At 40.0% G+C, this 27,244-nt stretch overlaps 2 protein-coding genes and 1 long non-coding RNA gene across 6 annotated transcripts; 2 read left to right on the top strand and 1 right to left on the bottom strand.

Annotated features, from left to right (window-relative positions):
- The first annotated feature begins 243 nt into the window (after nt 1-243).
- CHRNA5 (cholinergic receptor nicotinic alpha 5 subunit) lies at nt 244-17,091 on the top strand. 4 transcript variants are annotated; one of them, XM_071754649.1, is made up of 6 exons: nt 244-403; nt 9,308-9,459; nt 10,327-10,371; nt 11,390-11,499; nt 12,355-13,186; nt 15,302-17,091. In XM_071754649.1, exons 1-6 carry the CDS (start codon nt 286-288, stop codon nt 15,461-15,463), a joined length of 1,419 nt encoding a protein of 472 aa, XP_071610750.1. In that variant the 5' UTR covers nt 244-285; the 3' UTR covers nt 15,464-17,091. The 4 variants fall into 4 exon arrangements, with proteins under 4 accessions (XP_071610750.1, XP_071610753.1, XP_071610752.1 ...); XM_071754652.1 differs by lacking the exon at nt 15,302-17,091 and having other exon boundaries at nt 12,355-12,648; nt 13,028-13,129; XM_071754651.1 differs by lacking the exon at nt 244-403 and adding an exon at nt 553-682.
- On the bottom strand, nt 17,083-25,865 carry CHRNA3 (cholinergic receptor nicotinic alpha 3 subunit). The gene is made up of 6 exons (XM_071754648.1): nt 25,454-25,865; nt 23,385-23,524; nt 23,263-23,307; nt 21,804-21,913; nt 19,687-20,698; nt 17,083-18,269 (listed from the first exon to the last, which is right to left on the bottom strand). Exons 1-6 carry the CDS (start codon nt 25,506-25,508, stop codon nt 18,141-18,143), a joined length of 1,491 nt encoding a protein of 496 aa, XP_071610749.1. The 5' UTR covers nt 25,509-25,865; the 3' UTR covers nt 17,083-18,140.
- LOC139801007 (uncharacterized) lies at nt 19,010-27,243 on the top strand. The gene is made up of 4 exons (XR_011728038.1): nt 19,010-19,301; nt 19,768-20,027; nt 20,988-21,067; nt 27,044-27,243. It is a non-coding gene; the product is annotated as an uncharacterized lncRNA (long non-coding RNA).
- Nucleotide 27,244: the final 1 nt, after the last annotated feature.

The raw sequence follows: 27,244 nt of genomic DNA, 5'->3' as shown, positions 1-27,244 counted from the left end.
CAGGGCCACCTCGGGGCCACTTCAAGGCCACCTCAGGGCCACCTCGGGGCCACTTCAAGGCCACCTCAGGGCTACCTCGGGGCCACCTCAGGGGCGCCCCCGCCCCGCTCCGCCCGCTCTAACGGCTCCCGGCGCGCGCGCTCCTCTCGCGCCCCCTGACGGCTCCCGGCGGGGCGGGGCCAGCGCTGACCGTTACCCGCGGCGCCCCGGCAGCTGCCCCCGTTCCCGCCGCCCCCGTTCCCGCTGCGGGGCTCTGAGGCAGCGGGGGGGGTCCCAGTCCCAGCCATGGCCGAGCGCGGAGCCTGGGTGTGTTGTGGCCGCCCCTTGCTCCTCTTCACCTGCTTCTTCCCCCACGTTCTCAGCCAGCCTGCAGCCGGCCCGGCCGCCCGCTCCCCTCAGGCGGGTAAGGCCCCTCAGGACGGCCCCGTGTGGGTGAGGGCGGGCGGGGTGCTCTGCCGGGGTCGCGGGAGAAGGAGGGAAGGATGTCGGAGGGGAGGGCATGGTCGGCAGCGACTTGCGAGCCCCCTCGAACCCGGCTTTCGCGTGAACCTGCTGTTATGCGGGGCTAATTCTCCGCCGGGGGCAGAGAGAGGTGGTACCGGAGCCCCGGGCTCTGCGGGGCCGCCGCTCCCTCGGCTGGCAGCGGCGGGAGAGCGGGCTGGAGGAGAGCGCGTTCCGTGAGGTAAAACGAGGCAGATTTCGGTGTGTGTGGGGAAGACGGCCGGGGTTGGGGCAGCCTCTCTTTCCACGCCATCAACTTTTGCTGAGACGAGGCTTAAAAAAGGCTGACTGCGAGGTGAAGCGGGGTTCCGGCCGTCGTTGCGGTGTTCTGAGGTGGGGATTGCGGGACTTGGATCGGTTTTGAACAAACTAAGGTGAGCTACGGAGACCACGGTCAAAGAGGTTCCCCAGAGCTGCCCCTTTCAGGCAAGCGGGGAAAAAATCCCTTTGCCACACTAAGACTGTTCAGATGCATCTCAGCCTTGCGTGCTGCCAGGTGCCCCGCGTTTTAAATTAATTTATAGTTCTTTGAAGGTTTGAAGTGTCATGGCTTTCAGTTCTTGCTCGGTTCCCTTACTGAGGCGAAGAACAGTTGTAAATTTGCAGCTGGTACAGAGGGAAATTTACAGGATATATTTTAATAATTGTGGTATCGCAGATGGATCTGGCAGCACAGAAAAAAGTCCTGAAGAATTTCTAGCAAAATTCATTTTGCTTTTGTCATGTGTTATTTCTTTGACTTAAAAAGAGTCAGTCTCGTAATTCAATCAGGATGTATCTTTCGGAGTTGAAGGATGAAAAATAGCATGTGAAGTTAAAGTGTTTATGAAATTACACAAAGATTAAAGGAGTGAAATCAGTGCTCTTTGCCAAGAATTTTTTAGCAGTAGTTATTTCAGAACAACGCTTTTACATAATTTATAGGTACATTCCTATGTTTTGCAGTTTTGCAAGCAGAAAGGAGATTAATTAAAAATTGAAAAAATGTTTTAAGTATGATTTAGGCAGAGGAAATGGTATTAATGTCTCAGTTTTAATTAGACATGCAAAACCTCCGTCTGTTATTGCTAACTGTGAGTGAAAATACTATCTTGGTATCAGTATTTGGAAAAGTAGTGGTTTTCATCATAGCAGAAGATATTACTATGTGAAACTGTTATGTTACATGACAAGGTATATATGAGGGTATGGATTTGCTTGCGTTCATGTTAAACCAGATTTTGCCTTTTGTCACAAGCCAGCAGTGTTGACTTCATTGAGAACCGTTCATACATAGTGAGGATAAAATTTCTTTTCACAATTTGTTTCCTCTAAAATAAAATGAAATTCGCTATTAATAGGTAGCTGTGATATTTTTCACCTTCTTATTAAAATATAAGGCGAAGAAAAATAACCGAAATCAGAGTATCTTGTACACACAGTTAAATTATTCTAGAGGTACTACTTTACATGTGGTAATAATTTTAATGAATAGAAGTGAATTATGTATGTCACTTAGTTTTCATTATACTGTGAGGGCTTGAAAATTAATTCTGTGTTTCCTTTAGTTAGAAGTCCAGGGATGAACTAACCCTTTATCCTGCATAACTTTGATTCGAGAAGACAAAATATGTGCTGATTTAAGATACAGTCAGATTCTAACTTTTGCTCCTTGCTCTGATTTTTAAACAGGTGAGACTGAAATGCAGGAGCTGAATCGAGGTTAAGAACCACCCGTAGCAGTGTTGTGCCATGTTGCACTGGGGTCGTGTTCCTTTGGGAGGTCACACACCCAAACGTTTTCCACTCAGTTTAGCAGATAGGATCCTCCTCCCTGCCCAGCAGGAAGCAACAAATCTCCCTGCACGTAGGGGTTTCTTCTGATTTTTCTCTGACAATATTTTATGCTGTCTTTTGGGATTCTTAGGGAGACAAATATGAGCATTGATTTACAGAGCAATGTCTGTGCTGCTTTGTAGAAGGAGCTGTGGATAGAAAGTACTTGCATTGTTTCCCACTTTTCAGAAACCTGATTTTTTTGTATGACAGTACATGTTCTGAAACCTCCTGCATCTGTTTTTGAGCAGAGTATCTTATTTCTAAGGAGAGTATCCAGTTTCTCTGTGCACTGTATTGCAGTGTACCTGAGACTGAAATTGAGCTGCATAAGCAAAATGCAGCCATGGCAGAAGGTAACCCCGGTGCACAACTTCTGCAGCAACCAGAGCTGCACTGGCAACTTGCAAGAAGCCCGTGGCCTGTGACTTACTTGCATAAACTGTGGATTTCTGTTTAGTTCCATGATGTATGCCATCAAAATCTATATAAATAAGTAGTTCTGTTTTTAAGATTCAACATACTTGTTCTTTCTCTTGTTCCCTGTACTATCCACACTTGCATACATGCTTTTTGCTGCTTGTGTTCTATATTCCTCAGTGCTGTCTTTCCAGTCCTTACTGGCAGGTCAGCAGTCAGTAAAACGATGCAGTGTTAAATGATACAAAGAGAGATTACCAAATCCTGGATTTGTTAAAGAAAAAAAGTTCTCCTGGCTTAAATGACCAGCATTTTGAGCCTGAGGCAGACTGACATGAGGCAGCAATTTCACATGCCCTGGCTGTTGGGGCAGGGAGAAGGACCACAGTACTGTCAGCTGAAAGCTGTGTGGAGAACATTAGTGTCAATGAAGTAACAAGAAAATGCTGTGCCATGCAACAGACCCCCTAACCCTACCACTGTAGGTGGCTCTTAATCAGGAAAAAACTGCTGGCAGGAGCTTCACTGCAGAGTTCAGGAAGCTCTTGGGTGGGTTGTGGGCATTTACAGTGGAATCACTGCACAGATATTCAGAAAGGAGTGGTTAATTCTGCAATTAGGTCTCGATCTAAAGACTGACCATCAATCTGTAGTTGATAGGATGTATTTCTTGATTAGCTACAAACTACATGGCAGTACAGTCTGGTGTACTTGTAAATGCATTCATGAAAATAGTCTGTAATTACCCCTTGATGCTAAGCTGCTAGGGGATAGTTTAATTCTACTTTCAATTATCAGTCCAGAAACTTTAATCTTTTAAATCTGACTTGAGTGTAGGAAACACCTTCCCTGCTTTCTATGTGCAGTTCTTGTACCTCTGTTCACATTGATTAAGTGCTAAGCAGCATTGCAGCTCAAAATCCTTGATAGTTTCACTTCCACAATATGTTGTTTTATTTTGCTACTGGTTGGCAGGAGACTGATGTGCTGGGTAAGAGAGAAGGCAGAAATCTTCCCAATAACTTGACAGCCTTGGGGTAAATGAAAAATCCTAAGGGTTCCTGCAGCTACCAGACATGTATGCATACATAGTGATAGGAATACAAGGCTGTCACTTTTGTGCTCTCAACCTTTAAAATCCCAAGACAACCTCTAAATAAAACAAATTTGCAAAGAAAAAAATAAAAAACACCAAGAAGAAATGGTCCAGAATAGCCATCTTTTCCATGCTTGTAACTGTAGTGATAGGTTTTGAATTATTTTTATACAGGGGAGAAAAAAAAAACTTGTAGGAAGTAATAGCTGGCTTTTCTGACTTTTGTTTAGTGAATTGTAAATGGTGTCAGTAATGCTGCTTTGACTTACAGACATTCTAGTAAAGACGAGTTTGATCTTTCTAAATGCTGTTAACTAATCATTTCACTGATGATTGGATTTTGGCAGTTTCTAAGATATAGAAGGAAAAGAAGGCAAAATAATGGAAGGCCATGCAGAAAGTATGACTCAGGATCCTTTCAAAGGAAGGGAGGCATTAATACAGAAATATAACTTCCATTTTATACTTTAAACTTCATTTTGTACTTTAAACTTCACTTACCTTTTCTGCTTGCTGAAGATTAAGCAAGATATTTAAAATGTAAAGGGAAGCTTAGAAAGCTGTGTAGTTAATATTGGATGTGATATTGTTCTGCTTTTCCTTGTCTGCTGCAGTATAAATACAGTTGGAGTTGTAACCAGCTACTATAATGTTGTGATGAGAATAGATTGGATTTGGGAATATTCATGAACTTAAAGGAGAAAAAGCAAGGATGCTCACTGTGGAATAAGTTAGTTTGTAGGAAAGATGGAAAACTTTTTTTTTTTTTCTGAAAATGATCACAGAACAATTTTTAGAGTAAGATTTACCATTTCCATTGCACTTCTAGACTCCTATGTGCTCCCTTTGCTATAAATTATGTAAAATGTATTGCTTTAAAAAAAAAAGTCTGTGTCATCATAGTAAATACAGTAGTGTACTGAAGGCAGGTGTAGTGTATGTGTTAGTATTGCTTCCTGGTTTGTAGGTAAACTCTTAGTTGTATTGTAGTTTGTAGTAGTTAAATTTGTGAAATGATTAGCCCTCGATTATATCAATTAGAAAATGCTTAGAACTACATTGTTTAGAGAATAAGAACCAGTGTTATACCTGCAATCCCAGTGTGGTTCTTAGATGCTTTATCTAAGGAAGTGCTGAGGAATAGAGTTAAAAGAAAGTCTGGTTTTTTGAGGAACACAGACTCTGGTGTTCTCCTGTTTGAAAACAAATTTATGAAAAAATACTAGGTATAGCTGCAACACCATGCCCATGCTCTTGTAAAAGGAATACTGCTCCTAGAGCACATTAAGATGCAAAGAAATTTTGTTCCTTAATGCCATAGTGAGAAGCAATGGAAAAGGACAGCTTTTTACAAAAGAATAACATTTTTGTAGTTTGTCTGAAGCATTTAACAACCCTGCCATCAGCAGCACTTGTGAAATTTTGACTTGAGAAACAACAACAAAATGAACAGACACATACACATTCTGCCATGCTATTAATGAGCCTGAGACCCCTGTAACGCTTCCTCCTCCTTTACAAATGGGTCTTCTAGAGTACTTCTATTGAAGTTTGTTAAATGTCTAGAGGGAGAAATTGCAGAACTGGATTTTTAAATGCACTTGTCTCTGACATCAAGTGTTCAATTAGAATTTCTGCTTGCTGTCTTGTCGAAAGTATGCTCCACCTGCTTCAGAGGTTAAAAAACCTGATTAATTAGTCTGCTTTGTGCATAAATGTTTCTCTCCTTTTTGTAGGATTAATATTTCAGCCATCCAACACTATCTCATGTGATTAGCTTTTTTTGCTGAACATGAAATCACAGTGAAAGGGGATGAGCAGAGAAGAGTTTCAGGTGTGAATTATAAAGTAAACATTGCTTTTGGGATTTAGCACTAAACCATATGTAGAGCCTACCTTTGATTAAGACTGCAGAAGTTAACCTGATCTCAGCAAAATAAAGGCACACGAAACCAGGCATACTTAGAATTGCTCCTGAAGTGCTACAAATCTACATTTTTTTTTAGTACAGTGAGCTAGTAGCAGAGTGAGTGCTTCCATAATCTCTTGCCATCTGATTCACTATGAGACTTGTGCTCTGGCTTGTTTGTTTGCTAATCTTGCTAGTTTTAGGTTTTAACCTCTTTCTGCTTTTCTCTAACCAGCATACCAAGTCTGCTGCCTTAAGCCATTGACTGTATTTTCATCTCTTGTCCTCTCTTCTCTACCTTTTTTCTGCTTGCCACCAGTTTGTCAAATTTTTTTTTTGTTGTTGGATTTAATGACAACAGGTAACTTAGAACTGCACCCTGTATTATAATCTTAAAAGCATGCAGATACAGGGAAAAGAGAAATTAAATGCATTCAGACTATGTATGTATGGTCCTATTAAATAGAATCTGGGAAAGTAGGAGTGTTCTTGTTTTTGATTACTCGATATCTTATTACCATCTCCAGACTCCTCATGGAGTTCTCCTTTGTATAGGCTGTCTTTTTTAGTACAGCCCATCTTATTGATAAGCAGAATAAACTAGAAATATGAAGAAGTGTGGGTATTTCTGTGGTCGAAAAAATTGGTTGAACCATATTGCTAGTAAATATGGTCATTGTAATAAATCAGTGAGTAAACTCTAGCTCTGAGTGTAAAATGCTTTGAAAAAAAATCTTTTAAGTATACAGAAGTGGTAAAGGGACACATCCCCACTTAGCATATCAGGGAAGACACTGGAAACAGCATGTACCCTGAGGATGCTGTATTGCTGTACAGGAGGTCGTCTTACAGAAACACAGAAATGGTGAAAGTGCAACTTTGCCTCTGCGTTGCCTCAAGGTCAATTAGTGGGGAGAGAATACCCAGCTGCACAGTCATGCTCAAATTGTACAGAAAATTCAGTTGAGAGTTGTAACTGTAAAAGGGAAATGTAATTAATGCTAATACAAAAATCAAGTATTTATGAAACATTAGGCTGAAATACACACAAACCCATTCATAACTTGGGAAATATGGATACAGAAATAGAGTAGGTCATGTCTTCAGGAAGTATTTTTTTGGATGTCTGTAAAAAGCAAGGTGACAAATCTACGTACAGTTACACATGAGAAAAAATCCTTAACTAATGGGGATAGACTGAACCTAAGGTATCCATAAAAATAAATATATTTAACTAATAACTGTGAAGGTACCTTGCATGCGTGTACCTTGCTGACTCTCTTTTGGCAGCAATTCTTGCATCCCATCTGTTTCCATGTGTCTGTCTGAGGTATGCTCAGAGCTCCAGCACAAGCTGCTGATCATTTCTTTGCTATTACACAACCATCACATCAACAATCCTGAAGTGGAAAGATATTAAATTGGAGAACATGCACAGATAATTCATCTCACAGAGCAGTAGAGTGCTGTGTTTGTGAATGAATGAAATGGGATTTGTTTTGAAACAGAAGGTGAACTGTCTTAAAATCCAAATGCTGATTTGGCCTTCAGCAAGAACCATGCTGCAACAAATGCAAGCCAGCAAACTGTTGATAAAATTCTGAGGTAGCTTTTGCAAGTCATGGTGAAATGAGAACTGATACCCTCTGCAAGTCTCGTGCTGCCTGACAAACCTGACAATTTAGTAGTCCTGGGCTATTATCAAATTATATTCTTCTTCAGTGTCTAATACTCTCTGACTCACTGAATGGGTAAAGTAATGAACTTCAAATTGAAATTGTTTGTATAGCTTTTAATTGATATTTTTGTTTCTTTTACCTTTTAAGAGAAAGGTTCAATACATTAATTGTTTTTTGTGCATGTGTCATTCACTACTATGTCTTCTACTTCTGTTACATTCACTAGATTCAACTCCTCTTGAAACAAAATAATGTTAATCTTGTAAATCTCTCCTTGTATGGATGACTGTCTCTGGTTTTAATCTGTTTATGCCATTCTCTGGTGCTTTTCTGTTTCTGATAGATCTTTTTTTAGATGGATGCTGTTAGTGAGCACATAATTTCTAGAGAGGTCATGCCCTACACTTATGTAATGGTATAATATTTTAAATCTGCATTAAAAAGAGATGGTTGTGAACATCTTTCTTACATTTATTCTGTCCTTTACACTGATTATAATAATTTTTAGGTCTTTTTTCAGAATTAGTTGGTCCATTTAAATCTCCTCAGTGAATAGTAAAAATCTTTGTCTAGAGCATATATTTATGGTTTTTGGTGCTTGCTCAGACTTCTGTCTGTGAATTGGAGACCCTTGTGAACTCATTCCCTTCAAGGTGATGAATGTAGCTTGTGCTGCTTCTTGAGGTGGTGGCCTCCTCCAGGTCTTTCACACTGCCTTGGAAAGCTGTTGTTACTCAGGTTACTTAGCTAGATCTTGACTTTTTTTCCTCCTCTATCTCTCTCTTATCTTCCCCATGTTTCTCCACCTCTTGTTATTTAGGGTATATAAATTTTTGCATAGGTTCTTATTATGGAGAATCCTTAAACTTTGCCTTTTATGAGTGGCAGATATTCTACTGATATGTTTCAGTAAGACCACTAACCAATGAGTTGGTAAAAAATCTCTTTGTGTCTTCCCAAAGATAAAGGACAGCTGTTGCTCCATGAGGTACCTTAGAACAACTTAAAAATCTCTTTTGAAGCCTGGGCTGCTCTCTGCCTGCAGTTTCTGCATCTACAAAAATTTTTTTTTCTTTCTTTTTTTTTTTTTCTCCCTAAAGCTTCTTTGCATCTTTATTCCATTCTGTCAGGAGACACAAGACAACACTTAGTGTTCACTTCTTTGTAAGCTACCCAAAGATTTTTGGCTGTTCTAGGTTATCAATTAGTGCAGATGCTTAAATAGAACTCCTTGAAAACTATGGTCAAGTAACTGAGTTTATACTATTACCTAACTAGAAAAGTGCTATCCAGTTATTGTGACACTGGAATAGGTAGAGGACAGACTGGTAAGGAGATTGGCACCTGTGTTTAAGATACAAGAGTGTGGGGAAGAAGTGCCCTATAGGTACTGCAAAGTTTAAACCTCACAAATATGACCAAACGTGAGAAGAAATAATGTATGAAACATGAAGAGACTGATGTTTCCAACTGTAGCACAAGTTCTGCAATATGCTAAAGACTCCTATAGTGTGGATGTAGGTTTAAGTCCCACTTTGTTTTAGATAGAACTTTAGTCCATTTCTAGCTAAGTTTTCCATTGTAGAGGGTTTCCATAATTGCATGGCACGAGGTAAATGATATAAGTGCATTTTGCCTTTATTACTACTGGATTTATCTTGATGTTCTTGGGTCACAGATTTTAAAAGTGAGGTGGTGGTATGGAGATGCTAAGAATACCACCTAATTTTATGAAATTCTTCTAAGACCTTGGCCATTTTTCCAGAGAAAAGGGTAAGATGAAAAATTCAACTTTGCAAAAAAATAGCTGTAGCTCTTTGGACACAGGAATGCAGATATACACTGTTGGTTTAAATCAATATTAATGAAGTACTTTTTTACATATAGGTGTATCAGAACCTTCTTTTATTGCTAAAAGTGAAGATCGTTTGTTTAAACATCTGTTTGAAGACTACCAAAGATGGGTTCGTCCAGTGGAACACTTGAATGACACAATCAAAATAAAGTTTGGTCTTGCAATCTCTCAGCTTGTAGATGTGGTATGTACACTAAATAAGTTTGTGTAATTTTTGCCCTAGTTATGAAAATTTTGGAACATAGTATCATATGGGCCTATTTTAGCTCAAACACAGTAGGTTAAACCTCTTGAATCATTCTCAGCAGAATAAAAATGCATTGTTGGTGGGGGTATGGAGAAGTGATTGCAAAGATGGCTCTTATGTTTAGTAGAGTTTTCAGAAAAAAAAATGTGGGTGAAATCCCTAAGGATGGGGAATTATGTTTTTATTTATTTATTCAGTGTTAAAACCACATTTTTAAAATTTATCAGTCTCATTTCTGTAAGATTTAGAAACACTTTGAAGTACTTCTTTCCCTTAAGCAGCAAAAAAATCTTTAAGTCTTCAAGTGTGTCACTTCCATAGTAATGAAGGTTATCTTATGGCATAACCTGGGATATAAAAGAGGTCAACAGGTTTTCTTTCCCCCATGTTGTTCTCTTCAGCATATTCATTTTAAATTAAATAAGCTGTTTATAGCTATAAGGTAAGTTTTTCTTCCACAGTGGCTGTTTATGTTTCCACAGAAAAACAGTAAGACTGCATAAAATATAGTCATAAAAAAATGTAAGAGAGGAGAGGGATGCAGAAGGGGGAAAATACCACTTTCAGCAGTTAAAGAATCAAAGATCATATGCTTTTAAAAGATCTCCATGCTTTAGAAGTTCTCATGGAAACATACTTATCAGTTGCTGGAATCTTTTTACAACCATCTTTCTATTTTAAATTTTGTAATAAGTAGCTGTGAGTTATAGCAACTAGTTACTGTATAGTTACATGGTTAAATAACTAGTTACTAGTTAATGTATTGTGCAGATTTTTTTCATAAAATATGCTTTATTGTTACAGGATGAGAAAAATCAATTGATGACAACAAATGTCTGGTTGAAACAGGTATGTGTAAAATTGACCAAAAAGTTGTGAAGCTTCATAACTGCACATCAGAATTGAAAGACTGGTTTAATTAAACTGGTGTGTTAAGTTTTCTGCAGTTGTCTCTGGAAATGCTTTAAAGGATTAATTGTTATAAAACTAAAACCAAAAAAGTAAATTACCTAATTGAAAGAAATCAACTTGGCATATAATGTACCAAAGTGCATGTATTCAACCTTACAATTACTGCTTTGGTACATGAGTATTCTTTCAAAAACTATATCAAGATATTTGGGTTTTTTTAAAATTTTTCCTGTTGCTTTCCATTCCCTTATCTCCATTAACTGTTATTTCAGGCCAAATGTTTATTTTCAGGAGATCTTTGAGACTACGCAGCAACTCTCAGAGGGCAGTGTGCTCATGCTAACACTTTGTGCCCTCTTAATAGTTGCTACAGAACTTGTTGCAGTTGAACCACTTCAAATAAATAAGAACTGACCTGCATATGCTTTTAAAATTCTCTGTGGTGGTGAATTTGTAGTAACTTGCATTATTATCTCTTGAGCTTGTAGTTCAAGTATAAAATTACTAAAGCTCTACTATGCTTTTAATGGTGTTATTTTTAGTGTTGCTAGGAACAACTGTCTTGTGGGAGTTATAGCATGATTTTTTTAATGAACAAAATGTTTTAATGCCTTCTGATCAGCTTCCAAAGTCATTGGTATTCATTCAGAAGAAGCTTTTTTTCCAAATTTAATTGTCTACACTTTATAAAGGTTCTTTCTTATGAGCATGTTCTCTGAAAAAGGTTTTTAATGCTTTACGTTCTGTACAGAAGTACTGTCAAGTGGCTCTTGAAACAGGAAACAGTTACTGGATGAAGTAAAGAGATGTCTGCTCAGCAAATTTCCTGTTGTATACAAATTTTAGAAGCCAGTTGGTTTTTTTAATAGCTTTTAAAATCTGTTTTCATCCAGTCTTGTCCTGCTTAGAACAACTTCACATTAACAATGATATTTTACATTTTGCATATTCACAGGAATGGGTGGATGTAAAATTAAGGTGGAATCCTGAAGACTATGCTGGAATAACATCTATTCGGGTCCCATCAGATTCTATTTGGATTCCAGATATTGTGCTGTATGACAAGTAAGGTTTTAATTCTTTTGTATAAAATATGTTTACTTTCTAACTGTCCATGCTGCTTCTAGGAGGCTGGTTGGACAGATCATGTCCATTTACTAGAGCTGAGAATGTGTGGAAGAATTCGCCCCTGGATGCAAACAGATTTTATTGCCATGTTCAGTGCTTCAATATTTTTTATTTGTTTCTGTGTGGAATTTCTAGTCTATTTGAAAAGTTTATTTTCACTTTGTTTTAACTCTTTTTAATTAGAAAATTGTCTTACTGAGTGTTGGGTAAAAAATAATGGTATAGTATGTTGGGAGGGATGCAGCTAATTCATACTGTTGGGTTTTTTTTGAGAAGGAACAGCTCTTAGAAGCAGTAACATTTGAATTAATCTTCCTGCTTAACTGAGATGCATATACAATGTTTCTGCAGCTCATGAGTTGTTGAGTCAGGAAAAAAGGCTGTGGCAGTGGTTGTAGACTCAAGTTTGGTCATACACCTAAATATTATTTTGCCCATTTCAAGACCTTTTTTTTTTTTTTTCCTATGTTTTGGCCAAATTGCAAAGTATTTATGCTGTGTTAAACACCAGAGCTTGGTCATGCTGTTGAGAGGTCAGGGTTTTACAGTCCTTTGCATGTCATTTGAACCAGATCTTTTAATGACTTGGAAATACTCTTCACTCTTCCAAAGCTGTGTGAGATTCAGCTTTCAAAAAAAGTTTAAAAAAAAACAAATTGAATAACAATATAGTAGGAAATCTGGGCTGTGAAGAGGGAGAGGGGAAAAGAAATGACAATAAAACCCCCATATTTTGTAGTTTAAAACCACACACCTTCCACTGTTACAGCATGCATCTGTCTCTGCTTTCAGTGCAGATGGACGTTTTGAGGGAACATCTACAAAAACTGTGGTAAAATACGATGGCACCATTGCTTGGACTCCACCAGCAAACTACAAAAGCTCTTGTACTATTGATGTAACCTTCTTCCCCTTTGACCTCCAAAACTGCTCGATGAAATTTGGTTCCTGGACCTATGATGGCTCCCAAGTTGATATCATTCTTGAAGATTATGATGTAGACAAGAGAGACTTTTTTGATAACGGAGAATGGGAAATAGTGACTGCAACAGGGAGCAAAGGAAATAGGACTGATGGCTGCTGCTGGTATCCTTTTGTCACCTATTCATTTATAATTAGACGTTTGCCACTTTTTTACACCTTGTTTCTCATTATTCCTTGCATTGGGCTTTCCTTTCTAACTGTCCTTGTCTTCTATCTTCCTTCAAATGAAGGTGAAAAAATTTCCCTCTGCACTTCAGTACTGGTTTCTCTGACTGTTTTTCTTCTTGTTATCGAAGAGATTATTCCATCATCATCTAAAGTTATCCCACTTATAGGAGAGTACCTGGTGTTTACTATGATATTTGTGACATTGTCCATTGTGATAACTGTCTTTGCTATCAACATCCATCACCGCTCCTCGTCCACACACAATGCTATGGCACCCTGGGTTCGCAAGATATTTCTTCACAAACTTCCCAAGCTGCTTTGCATGAGAAGTCATGTAGACAGATACTTTCCACAGAAGGAGGAAACAAGAAATGCCAATGGACCAGAATCATCTAGGAACACACTGGAAGCAGCTCTGGATTCCATCCGATACATCACCCAGCACGTTAGGAAGGAGAACGAAGTTCGTGAGGTGGGTGAGGTGTGGGTGAGGTGTGGGTGAGGTGTGGGTGAGGTGTGGGTGAGGTGTGGGTGAGGTGTGGGTGAGGTGTGGGTGAGGTGTGGGTGAGGTGTGGGTGAGGTGTGGGTGAGGTGGGTGTGGGTGTGGTGTGGTGTATGTGGTGGCTGTATTACACTGAGCTGCTCAAACTGGAAATCAGGAACCAGAGTCATGGTGTGGTGTCAGGTGCAGATTAAATTTGTGCTATGGGATTTCCAGTGCTTGTCCTTCACTGGTAGCTGTTATTATTAATTATTTCTGCTGGAAAGAAGTAGAAGTATGGTACAATACTGAGAATTCTTACAGGCATTGGGGCTGATACTGTACAGTCCTTGGGTTTTTTTAAGTGTTTTGCTTTTTTCTAGACTTAAGTTAGTGTTGTTAATAATGTATTTCGGAGATAGTTGTCAGTTACAAGAGCATGTATTGTAACTGTTCCCTGTGGTGTTGCTGCATGTTATTGTAATGAGACAAGTAGGTATCTTTCATTTTCATGTTGGATCTGAATGCTAGCTAAAGAATGCATCTGCCTAGCATTTCAGAATAAATATTGCTAAGCCTTACTTTGCAGTTTTCAATTCCAGATAAAAACAGTATTTAAGGTCCTAACTTATATTAGTTTAAAAACAAGCTGCAACCACACTGGTCATTTTATGCTGAGATCAGATAGGGATTAGATGACTTCTTGAATGTTCTCTTCTAACTTTCTTATTATGTATCTGTAAGTTATATTAAAAGATGTGAAAGGCTTTTCAGTCTGTACATTTGCACTCTGAGCTGTCATTAATGGATATTTACACCATTTTGGTAAGAGCATTATGAATATGTTTCCTTTTTGTGCTTTTTAAACAAACACCATTGGATCATCAGAGACTTAGATGCTATTTTCAGGCTAGTCTGGACATACAGGAATTTGTTGCATGGTCTCAAGATACTGCTCAGTTTTCTGATGGCAAGGCCTGAGATTTTATTTATACAGAATTTATACAGAACTGTCTGTCTTCCAGAGCTGCTGGTTGCTAAATGTTCTCAGATGCCAGCCTGGGAGTAAGCTGATGCCTCTAATGTAGCTCCTCAGGACTCGAGTGACATTATCACCAGGGATCTAGCCTAGATTCTGAACAAATATATCTACTGTACTGTTAAAACAACATCTAATAACTCTAGAATAGTTTGCTATTAAACACCTAATTTCCTGTAAATTAAGGGTTGATATTCTTTCACTCACTGATTTTACTGTATTTGACTGTGAGTGACTACAGGTGATAAGTATTTTAGTTTTAGGTGTAATGTGGTTGTGACTCTAAACCTTAGAGATGAAGATACAGCTGGCTGGGGACTCACTTATATTTTATTATTTGGGCTCCAGAGAATTAAAGCTTGAATTGAAAAAGTTGATCAGAATTAGTGCTGTTGTAGCCTTACCTCTTAGGAAGCAGTAGGGTTAGGAAATATGGAGAGCTCCAGTTCAAATCAGAGACAAGTCTTTGGCAGGGTTTTGGTTAGCTTGCACAGTTCTGTCTGCTATACTTGAAAACCTGTGTATAGATATGAATAATCCAATCAGGAAGGAAAATAATCTTGCAAGTCCTATAAGTATTCTCCCTAGCCTGTAATTCTGTGCAGCATTTACTCCACAGCTTTCAGATTTTGTATGTAACAGAAAAGCTGCTGTCTACTATGAATTTTCCTTTTTAATTTTGATTGTCTGGGGGTTGTTTTCTACAAGTTTTGCTTCTATCTTCTGCCTGGAAATTTCCCTTTGTGATGAGGCTGTGGCATGAGTCTTAGGTCCTGCAATATGTTAGAAAATTCTGTACTGTGTTCATCTTTGCAGTTGAGCATGTCAAAGGCTTTTCAGGGTCAGTGTCTGCATTAAAAATCTATTATTGGTCTCTATAGTTCACAAGTTTGTAGTTTTGCCCTGTTCTACCTTGTAATGTAATTATAAAAAGTTATTGAAGGGGCTTTCCAGATGGACCTGATTGGGAAAAAAGTGTGATGTAAAGTGATACAGAATTGCAGGGTTTGGTACTGTATCTTCACCTGCCCACATTCTGAACAACTCATCTGTTCTTTGTTTTTTAGGTTGTTGAAGACTGGAAATTTATTGCTCAGGTGCTTGATCGAATGTTCTTATGGACCTTTCTTCTGGTTTCAATAATTGGATCACTTTTGTTATTCATTCCTGTTATTCATAAATGGGCAAGTATAGTAGTTCCTACGCATATAGGCAGTACAAATGGATAGAAGGTTTTTGGATCTATCTCCTGCTAATATGGCCTTAAGGAGATTTGCAGTAGCTCTATTTCCATACACATTCTTTTTTGGCATGTTTCTGATAGAGCAAAAAAAGCCAAACCCAGAAAATTGTATTTATGTTAAAGCATGGCATCCCTAGCACATGTAGAAGTCAATTTGCTTCTTAACAGTCATTGAGTTACTTCTAAACCAGATCAGAATTAGAAAGATCTTCTCAAGCACTTGCATGTTAGAAAAGCATACACTGACATCTACTGCAAAATAGATTTTAAAAGTTGGAAAACGATCACTGTAGTGCAGTTATTAAATTAGTATATAAATTGTTACGTTGAGTACTAAATATCTGCAGATATTTACACAGTGGAGTTGCTTATTTCAATTTACTGTAGTATGCAAAGGAGAACTTTATCAGTTCTCTTGAATGTGTTACAGAAGTATAAAGTATCTACAAAGTAAATGCAAAATCATAATAAAATTATTTGGCTATAATAAAGTGATTTGGCTATACTTTCCCTCTCTAAATTATCAGTGGAATTTACTGCTAAATTTAAGACCTTGTTAATTGTCATGAACATTTAATACAGTAAGCCTTAAAATGCCTGCAGGATACATGTATAACAATATCTGTGTATCAATTAGGCAAAGAAGGCCAAGACAATTAAATGAGTTCCCAAGTAGCACAAGTATTGGAATGGATCAGAACATTCAGTTTTATTTAAAATTTTTTTTACCTGTTGAACACTCGTGGTTTTGTTTAGCTTTGTAAGTCTCACAGGCAGAAAAATGATGTCACACACAACCCCCAACTTTTTTTTTTTTTAATACCAATTTTTATGTAAATAATCTTGATTGTGAAGGGAGTCATTCTTATCCTTGAGTTTTGCAATTATATAAGGCACTGGATATAGATATTTTCTGTGTTCCAAATCATAATTAATTTTAAAGGTAAATTTGCAAAGATGATATGATTTAATCTAGTAATATAATAATTTTCATTTTCTCAATATTACTGAGATTAAACAATTCCTCCTGTTTTTTCTCTCTGTGGAAGTTACAGAAATACTTCAGATACCTTACTTCATCTTCAACTGCAAAAGTTCTTTGTATAATCTTCCTTGGCTTTGAATTACTGAAGTTCATTCTTGTCTGAACAGAAGGAAAAGTCAGTAAAACTATAGCTTAGTCTTGTGGTTTAGGCTCGGTTGGATGGATAAATAGATTGATTGATTGATTGATTTTTAACTCCCCAGCCCATCTTTTTCTCCCAGTTAAATGAAGTCTGTAGAATGCCTCATTATATCATAAGTTGATTGGCAGCATATTGGCCAATGGAGTCCCAGTTCCTTAGACCAGTAACTCATAGTTTTGGGAAATGCATGAATTTCTTTTAGTCACTTAGACAATCTGATCATGATAAACACAGATAAGGTAGCTGACATTAGAATTTTTGGGCTCATCACCTTATCATCAGCTGTGTCTGGAACAATATAATTTTATAGAGTCAGGAGCATGGACCTTTACTTATGTAACTTGTTTCTGAATGTGTTGACCTGTAGCTAATTGCTTCCTTTTTGTCACTTCATCAAAATAAACCAAAAAAAGCACAATTTTCAACAGCTTGATTCTCTTTATTCTCATAAATGTTACATCACTTAATACACAGTATTTCCAAGTTTCCAGTTTGGTACTGAGAATTCGTATTTTTAGAAAATATTTTCTCATTACAGTGTTTTGTTGCATTTTTTTTCATGCTCTTAGATGATCTGTATTTACTGATTACAAAACAACAACAAAAAAAAGAAGAACAAAAAAAAAAATGCCTAAGAAGCTATTTTATCATACTTTCCAGGACTATTTTGTACCTCCCTGCCTTTCCTCATCCAAAAACACTGCACTATAGCAGGATGCCTCTGTATCCAAACTGTGCTATCGAAGTATTTTGATCCTTTAAATCCCTGCAGACTGCATCTTAGTGTGTATTTTACCTGCACACACTTTGAAACAGTTTTGAACAGGGTTTTTTTGAGACAGTCTTCTCATACATTGAAATATGGGGGTTTACTTTATGGCTACTTTATTTCCATCATCTCTTACTTGCCTGCTTGTTTTCTTTTTGTAAGAAATCTGTCCCTGATCCTTTCCATCACTGCCTGAGTCAGTTTATGCACCAGGTGGCAATCTCTGCATTGTAGCAACATGGTATCCATGCTTCCTAAGCTGATTGATCCTCACAAGGGCATTCATTGAGCTGGGTATGAATTTATTCTCAGAAGATGCTCTCAGAGTCTGAAGACACTTGGCACCTGACTCATGGAAACAAATCTGGCAGCTGAAAATATTCAACACATCTTTAATTTTCATTTTCTTTATCAATCTCATCTTAAACCATCCCCATAAAGTTTAATGTACTACCTGAATCTTCTCCAGTTGTTGCAAAAAGTAGCTGTCAGGCATATCTTATATTACTTTGAGATTAGCTTTCATAAAGGTTTTAATTTTTATTTTTTAACATTTTCACTTTTTTAAGAAAGCCTTCTTGGCCAAGGAAAGTTGAGGCCAAGGAAAGCTGAGGCCAAGAGACATCCTTATTATACATAGAAGAGACATCAGGTGCTGGGGTTGGGTGCACAGTTGGTTGGCAGAAGTTTTATTGGATTTCACAACTTCACATTTCATCTCCAGCCATCAAAGGTTGTAAGAACAATCCTGCTGTTCCTAGAATACACACCAGGATGAAAACCCAGAGAAAAATACGATCGATTACCATGGCAACGTATTTCCAGTCATCCTGAATCTGAAAAATAAATTCAATAGTAAGTAGGATGTTTATTAGATGAATAAGTTGTGTTAGAAATCAGTATCACTGTATATAGGGAGCACAGTCTTTCCATATGTAGATTTCTTTGATATATATGCACAATTTAATTATCTCTTTGTTCTTTGAAAAATGAATTAACTGTGAAGAAGCTTTATGTGAACATGCCAAAAGCTGCTGTTTCAAATACAAAAAGACACTGGACTTCATGAGATGCAGCTTCTCTTCTGCATGCCAAAAATTAAAAGTGAAAAGCTTTACACTCTTAGGCTATAGGATTTGTTCAAAAAACTTTACTGAACCGTGCTGCTCTTACTTGTCTTTAGGCAGTATGTAAAAAGATATGGGTTAATTGGTGTATAATTATTTGGTATGTTTCTTATACTGTACAGAAATTTAATAGTTCTCATGCATGAGGTAAAATTCATTTCCTGTGCAGAGTTTTCAAAGCACAGAGCTTTTCTAATTTTTTTTCTTCTGTGAGAATTATACAAGTATTTTTGTATAAGCAATGTTATATATATTAATAGTAACCACACCAGGTGAGAATTTTTGTTACTCTTGAGATTACAGTTTAAATTTTTACTTCATTTTTCTGCAGAAAGGCTAAGAAATGAATGACGCAAAAAAGAAATTTTGCACTTCTTAGGTTAAAACTTTTTTGTGAAGACAAACAACCCAAACCAGCTTTGTTTTCTATACCAATTAGTCCTACAGTTCTGGTTTCAGCATAAAGAAAATAATTTTGCTCTAACTTGAAGTTCTGTGCTGCAGAGGATTGAAATGCAGTGATGATTGTAGTGGTGTGGCTACTGCTGTTAGTATGCTTGAGAAACATGATAAAAAGAAAACTTTGTTGTTTTTGTTTATTGCATCAAGATGCAGTTTTCAGAAAGATGATGGTCCCCATCTTGCTGCAGTTGTCTCATTTAGCTACAGCATTTTCCATCAGCAGCAGAATAAGAGTCATCAGCACTGTGAAGGATGTTCATTCTTACCTTGTTACTGATGGTAACAAGGAGGAAGGTTGAGAGAGGAACATTCTAAAGGCCCTGAAGTCAGCAAATCCCACTATTCAGATCATGACTTGGAGAATCCTCACTCTGAATCTTGTAGGGTAGATACTTGAGTATGTTTTCCTAGCTCTGATTACTTTAGCATGCTTCATTCAGTATGGGTGTTGTCTATAAAGTTGCTCCCCAAAATTATCACCATTCAGAATTGCACCTATTTATAATACAGGTTGAGTAATTTGCTTGTATGAATGGTCCATCCTTTATTCCTTTTATTTTTTGTTTGTTTGTGGGATACTTATTTATTTATTAAATCTCTTTCTTACAAAATAGACTAATGGCACGTGGTTTCTGCAGTTTGAGTAATACTGATATGTTCTTACCTCTTTGGCTTCGTTCTGCATTTTCATATTCTCTGCAATGTATTTAACACTTTCAATAGCATCTCTCATTTCTGGTGACAGAACTGAAAAGGGAAACAGAGGATCTACAGAGTCAGAGCTTGAACTTCTTGTGAGATTGCCACTGAAATCAGAGAACTTGATTCGTTGATACTGACAACAGCTGCATGCCGTATCTTGACAGAGAAAGCCATCTTTGCAGCATTTGGTTTCAGAACTGTTGAAGCAATTTAAGTTTGAAAACTCAGAAGTGAAAAATGGTTTTGGCTTCTGGTTATTCTCTTCATCACTGGCAGGCCTTGTCATAAACATGATCCTGGGAAGTAAGTTCAAGAAAATGGTTCTCACCCACCCGGGCATGGTGTGTGTCTTGGGTGTTCTGTAGTGCACATTAAGCACAAATACTGTGATGACAATGGATAGAGTTACAAATATCATGGTGAACAGGAGGTATTCCCCAATAAGTGGAATCACCAGGGAAGTAGAGGGTATGGTTTCTGTGATAACAAGAAGGAACACTGTTAAAGAGAGAAGGACTGATATGCAGAGTGTTACTTTCTCACCACAGTCTGAGGGCAAATAGAAAACTAAGACAGTCAGAAAAGAAATCAGCAGACATGGAATGATCATGTTGATAGTGTAAAATAAAGGCAAACGCCTGATGTAAAGAGAATATGTGATGTCTGGATAGATCTCTTCACAGCAGTTGTATTTGATGTCATGTTTATACCCAGGAGCTTTAATAATAGCCCACTCTCCACTCTCCCAGTAATCTTTCAGGTTCATTGTAGAGCCAATTAAAACTAAATCTATTTTGGCTTTGTCGTAAGACCAGGAGCCAAACTTCATGGTGCAGTTCTGGTAGTCAAATGGGAAGTAGGTGACATCTATTTTACAGGAGCTTTTAAATATAGCTGGAGGTATCCAGGTCACATCACCGGTGTATTTTAATAGGGCCTTTGTCTTGTCATCAACCTGGAAATCTCCAACTGCACTGTGGAGTAAATATAAATAATAAAAATTAGAATGCAACTACTCTGGGTAGTTTCAGACATTCAGATCATATACATTAACTCTTTCATCTGTCAGCACTTACAGTTAAGCTTAAATAAGCAGCTATGTAAATTTACCATGGAGGACTGAAAGGAAGTACCCCCCCCTTACAAGGAGGCTCAGTGCAATCAATATTCAAAGCAGCAACTAGGAGATGGCAAATTGCAGTCTGTCTAGAGGTTTATTGTAGGTCCCTTCAAACAGAACTGTTTTGTTTTATTCTGTTCTAGATCAAGCTCAACAGAACCCAGGGGCTGATCAGAGGATACCTCCAGTACTGGTATTTCCATCTCTTCTGTGGGCAGTGCAGGTAGTAACTATGGAAAGAGGGATTAGGGTGCATCTTTGTGTGAGGGGTGTGTTTGGTGAGGGCTTTTTTAAGTCCCATATTGCTGTCCTGATCCCAGGGATCATAAAAAATTCCATGTGATGATTTCAGTTGTTTATATGAAAAACTAAAAAGGTAAATTTTTAAGGCCTTGGTTAGAAGCAGAGCATCATCCCTGCTGTTCCATAAACCTAAGGTTTGGATCTGTCTAGCTAAGTTCATTCACTGAGAACTGCTTTCCTCCATGGCAGAGGGATCCACTGGAGCACTTCTCCCAGTCTCAACTGACATCCAAAGTAAACTTTGCCTGTGGCTTTTATATATCAACACTATTATTGTAGAAGTTGTCAGATTATGAGTTTAATAGCTAAGAAACTAGAATTTGCAGCTTTTTTTCAGCTAAAAGTTTGACTTGCAGACAAGAACTATGCAGTCTAACGAAATTTCTTGCCAACTTCCTTGCAGAGAGGGATAAAAATTACTGTACAAGTGGTGCCTTGTGAGGGAGAAAAGCAAAGTTCTCTCTGGTCTGTCCACTTGCAGCTCCAGGGCAGGTGCTGGCTCCTGCCCAATGATGCTGATGTGGATGGCACAGAGATGAGTGCACAACAGGGAGAAACCTTTTCAGCACATTCAGTGAACTGCTGCTGATTTTTTTTAAGTAGTGACATCACCCCCTTCTTCCTGAGCAAAGAAGATAATTATGCAAGAGTCTTACTTGTTATATAAAACAATATCTGGCTTCCATATCTGGCCAGATGGTACTCGGATGAATTCAGCACCTCCATAGTCCGCTGGATTCCACCGAAGCTTGTAATCATTCCAGATCTATTTAGGGAATAAATGAGTCTGTTAGGTTTGTGAAGAAATTGAAATTCGTTGGACTAGGCTCAAACCAATTGCTGTCATATCACTGCTAGGGTTGTTTTATTTTGGATCCTATAGTGATGAGGTGTTTCCCTAACAAACGTGGTGATTGTGAGTCTCCATAGGGCTTTGATGTGTCTGATTTTCTGTCCCAGGAATGTCTACTCAGTAACAAACAAGCTAAAAGAGGGACTGAGGAACTCACTTGCTAGAGTGTAGGACTTGAATAGGAAGTTTGGTCTCAAACTACTGGTGAAAAATTCATAGGGGGATTTGGGTTATGTTTGGGAGCATGGTGTGAAGGTGTGGATGGGATAGAGCTGCAGGGGGTCACTGCTCCTGCAGCCACAGCCCTGTCCTTTAGGGCACCTCAAGAGCCCATTTCACAAAGCTGAATGTGGAGCTGAAGCCAGCAATTTGGTTGGTTATTAAGCCAAATAATAATTACTCCACCAGCAAGTAATTGCATTTTTAGCCCATAAAGAGTCTTTTAGGCGATGTCAACATTTTTTGATTTGTTCTTATTTTCGGGGAGCTAAGCAGCAGCATGTGACACTGTGGGGACCCCCGTGCTGAGGTGCTTTCCCCTGCGCAGCAAAATCTGGGCTGCACCCCCTGCTAGGCCCGCAGTGAGGTGCGGGGGGACGGGACGGGGGCGGTCTGTGCGGGGCCGGGTGCCTGTGCGGATGGCTGTCCGCCTGTCCGCCTGTCCGCCTGTCCGCCTGTCCGCCTGTCCCCCTGTCCGCCTGTCCCCCTGTCCCCCTGTCCCCCTGTCCCCCTGCCCCCCTGCCCCCCTGCCCCCCTGCCCCCCTGTCCCCCTGTCCCCCTGTCCCCCTGTCCCCCTGCCCCCCTGCCCCCCTGCCCCCCTGCCCCCCTGCCCCCCTGCCCCCCTGCCCCCCTGTCCCCCTGTCCCCCTGTCCCCCTGTCCCCCTGTCCGCCTGTCCCCCTGTCCGCCTGTCCCCCTGTCCGCCTGTCTCCCTGTCCGCCTGTCCCTGTCCGCGCCGCCAGGTGGCAGCAGCGGCCCGGGGAGGCGCCGCTTTCCCGTTCGCACTGTCGGGAGGCCCTGAGGGGAGCGCTGGGCACCGGTGTGTGTGTGTGTGTCTGGGTCTGTTTCTGGGTGTGGGTGGGTGTGTCTGGGTGTGTGTCTGGGCGTGTCTGGGTGCCTGTGCCCCAGGAGCCTCCTGAACCTGCGGCTTCGCTCTGAGAGCAGAGGGCCGGGAGCCCGCAGACGCCTCACCGGGCGGGCAGTTCTTCCCGTGAGGGCCGGGGTGAGTTGGTGCCGCCTTGGGCTGTGAAGGAGCTCGACTTACGTGCTTCAGCCACAGGTTGGTTTCCATGATCTGGTTGACTTCGTCCTGGAAAAGAGAGCGGTGTCGGGAGAGGCGGCGGCCACGCCGTGTCCCGCGGGCGGCCCGGCGGGGCAGGTACTCACCACCTTCACCAGCTGGGACATGGAGACCTCGAACTGGATGATGACCGGGTCCGAGACGTTCTTGACGGGACGGACGAACTGGTTGTAGCTCTCGAAGAGGGCCGCGTAGAGCCGGTGCTCAGCCTCGGAGCCGCCGCAGCCTGCGGAGGGCAGGGGGGTGAGCGGGGCAGCAGCACCCGAGCTGGGGCTCGGCCGGGCTTTGGGGAGCCCTCCTGCCCGTGCTGGCTGCTCAGCATCCCCGGGATGCCCGGGGAAAGGCCAAGCCTCGCAAAATTGAGTAGTACTGTGTTGTGACTGGTATTCACTTAGGCAGGGAGAAGAAAAACAGTGAAAGGCGGTGCTAGGACAAGAGGTTTTGTCACACGTGTCTCTGCAAATGAGTTATAAAAATAGTTTTAGGGAGTTAAGGAAGAACTGGAGGTGCAGAAACGTTTTCCTCTCACAGGCCTAGTTCTAGAGACCACCTGAATCTGCAGGGGTGTGGAGCAGAGGGAAGGAAAAGTAACCCCACAGCCAGGGCAGCTTGTAGAGAGTGGTTTGGAATAGGAGGATTCCCAAGAAATGAGTACTGCTTTATAACCTGAGTCATAGTGATGATAACTCAGGTTTCAGTGCATGGTTACAGTGATGATAACGACTTGCTGGTTAAAATACGGAAAAAAAAAAAAAGTTGATTAACCATTATATTCAAAGGCTTCTCAGCACGTTCAAATAAATTTGCTAATTGCCCATTTATTGTTCTAAATAATTTTTATTTGTAATTTTGCCACTGATAACTGCTGTTCACGGTGCCTTGTGGCCAACAGAAAAGCTGTACTCTGAAATTCTTAAACAACAAGGTCTCTTTAACTGTTCCGGGATGAGATGTGAGAGCCTGTATTTCACCTGGTGTTTTTCCTCCCAGAGCTAGCTAGGCAATAACCATCCTGGCAGCTGGACACTATTTAAAAGACAATGGCTTTTTATTTTTAAGCACTCTCTCATAGGCTGCCTTCTGGACAACACATCCTCAAGTACTACGACTGAGGAAAAAAAAGGCCTGGTCTGTCTCTTATGGATGACACTGTACCAGTTTGACGAAAGCACAGCTCTGATGTCTGTTGAGCATACTCTGCAGTTCCTTTGAAACACAAATATGAATCTACAGCTATTTGTGATGATTTTTTTTTTTTTTTGCCAGACACCTGTTTTTCAGTAAAGAGATGGGAGGCAGAAGTATTTGCAGGTGACAGATCTGTGGTGTTTCACAGAGCATGTGTTTATGATTCTTTCCCTAAGACAAGAGGGTCCCCCTCATGTGAAAATTTGTTCAGTTAACCCCCTTCCTTCTCCTGGTGAACTGGAGGACAATTTTAGTGAAATAATTCAAGCCAGCTTGCTAACTAAAAACCTAACGTATTTCTGTCACACTGTTTTAACTGCTAGCCTTGCCCTTATTGTTTATTGGTACATCTCTCAGATCAAGTTTTCATGGAACAAATACTCCCAAATATTTTAGATAATTTTAGAGCTGGATCTTAGCAATGCCCTATTACAGTCAATCCACACTGCCAGCCTTTTGACATGTTACCAGTGCTCCAATTAAATCTGGCATCCACTGTATCTAGAGAAATGCATTAATGTGCTGTTGTTTTTTTTTTTTTAATTTAAATGTTTGGGTGCTTTCCATATCTCATGCAGAAAGAAGGTGCACTGTTTGCAGCATGTATTTAAAGCTGTTTAATATTGTCACTTGTGGTCTTCTCCACAATATGTAAAACCTCACCTTCACATGTAAGGTGCTTTCTCTTCTTAATGTTAAAATGGCTGTGTGTGTCCTGTTTGGCATCTTGAATCAGGACTGCTTCACTACTTTAAAAGAAATTTTAAAAAATCCCAACAACAAACTATACATCAAAAAGAGCTGTGCTACAATTCTATACGTGTATCTGTTACTTTGGAGTGAGCCCCAGCACTTCTTAAAAATAATCTGTACCAAAGCCACCTCCTTCAGCCTCTTCAACCTCCCCCCTTAAATCTCTTAAACTCCCCTTCACCACCAACAAATAAACAAATTAAGGATCACTCACCTTGACAGAGAAAGCAAAGGGCAGCAGTGAGGAAGAGAGCCTGCGTGCTCTCCATGTTGTTCTGAATTTCTGCCTGTCGGCAGAGGCTGGTGAGGATGAGCTTAGCTGCCAGGATTGTCTGAGCATGGGAAACACAGAGAGCTCTGCTCCTCTGATGCGTGAAACGCCTGGAAGCAGCAGCCAGCAGGACCCTGAGCACCGTTCTGCGCAGTGAGCTCCCATTAGGTTTGCTGTGCTGCCCCCTCTCTAGCTGCCCAGGCTGTCAGAGCGTTGGAAACAGCAAATAAATTGCAGACAAAACATTTTACTGTAGGCACAGAGCAGAATTCTGGCGAGGATAATAGGCAAGGGTCCTTAAACTGGTACACAGATAAACCTGGTAAACTGACAATGCAAGAGATTTTTCCAGTCACTTGCTCTGCAGGATCCTTCTTTATCAGAAGCTCATGTGAAGCTACTAGGAGAAATTTAATTAACAAAAACTTCATAATTGAATTGTGCTGAGATGGTTATTGACATTAGGGATGCCTGATTTAGCAGTGAACTGAGATTGTGGGACCTGAATTTCCAGTGCTGCTGTTAATGTTGAAGGGTTTTTTCCCACCTGTGTTTCATCTTGCAAGTGCATGTGCTGGGTATAAAAATATCTGACTGTATAAAAAAACTTGTGCTGTTCCCAAGAGTCATTAAAACCTTATTCAGGATTTAAGTCCAGAGTGATATCCATAGCAGGCAGGGTCCAGCAAGGGCCACGGGTTTAAGTTGGTGACCAAACTTGACCAAAGCTCTTGAGGATAACTCTCTTGGACTGTTCCTGCTTTTAGGAATTAGAAAGATGAAATCTGGCAAGAGGAATAATAGCACAGGATCCCAGCCTGATCCCGTAAAACCTTACTATGCAGGGGGAAGGCGAGGGGGGAGAATGGGGATTGTTGTTTGAAGTTCAATCATAAATTCATGATTTGCAAGTTGGTTTACACCCCAGGTGCCCACTAGCTTCCTGATTAACTTCAGTGGCCCTTTTAGCCCCCTTTTTAGGGCCAGGTGATGGGAGGCTCTTGGGTGCAGTGGTTGTTGCACACCCCTGATCTGTCTGTAAAAAAGGGAGGAGAGAATGTGTGGTTCCCCCCTCATTTTTGGAAATGATAAGTGGAAAGCCCTGTGGGATAGGAGGCTGCATCCAATAGGTCCTTCACTCCCTGCCATCAGGGAAGGATAAACCATGACCCCATTTGGCACCGTGTTAGGAGGCAGCACTGGGAGAAGGAGCACCAGCCCGGCTTCAGCTCAGCTGCTCTTGGCACAGAGCTTTTTATCTTGTTTTCCATATCACTCACAACATCCCCAGACACATGCCCTCATGATAATTTCTGTAATTCTATTATCTTGCAGGAAATAGGCTCTAATGTTCATATGATTTAATTTTTTTTTTTCCAGAGAACTTGGCCACTTGGTCTTTTATCTTAACCCTTTATGGATAAATTTTTTTGCCTTTCCCAGAGTTTGAGATTTGATGTTTTCCCCTTCTGCCTTCTGGGTTTCCATGTATAAGCAGCATTATAACTGAGATTTGTGTTTGGTTCTTTTCAGTTCCAATTAGAAATGAGCTAAAGCTTCAAAGATCAGATTATAACCTGTGTTCCCCAAAACCTGAACAATCTGGAATAATTTGTTCCCTGAAAGCCTGAATAATTTGGAAACATCTGATCAGCAGAGGCAGCAAAGAGCCATTGCATCAACAGATACAGGTATTTTAGCTTAATTTTCCTAGCTACTGAAATTTCAGTGGTG

This window comes from Heliangelus exortis, chromosome 11, assembly GCF_036169615.1.
Source record: "Heliangelus exortis chromosome 11, bHelExo1.hap1, whole genome shotgun sequence".
Classification (NCBI taxonomy): Eukaryota; Metazoa; Chordata; class Aves; order Apodiformes; family Trochilidae; genus Heliangelus; species Heliangelus exortis.
Note: the sequence above shows the minus strand (reverse complement) of the source record. Positions and strands in the feature narration are given on the sequence as shown.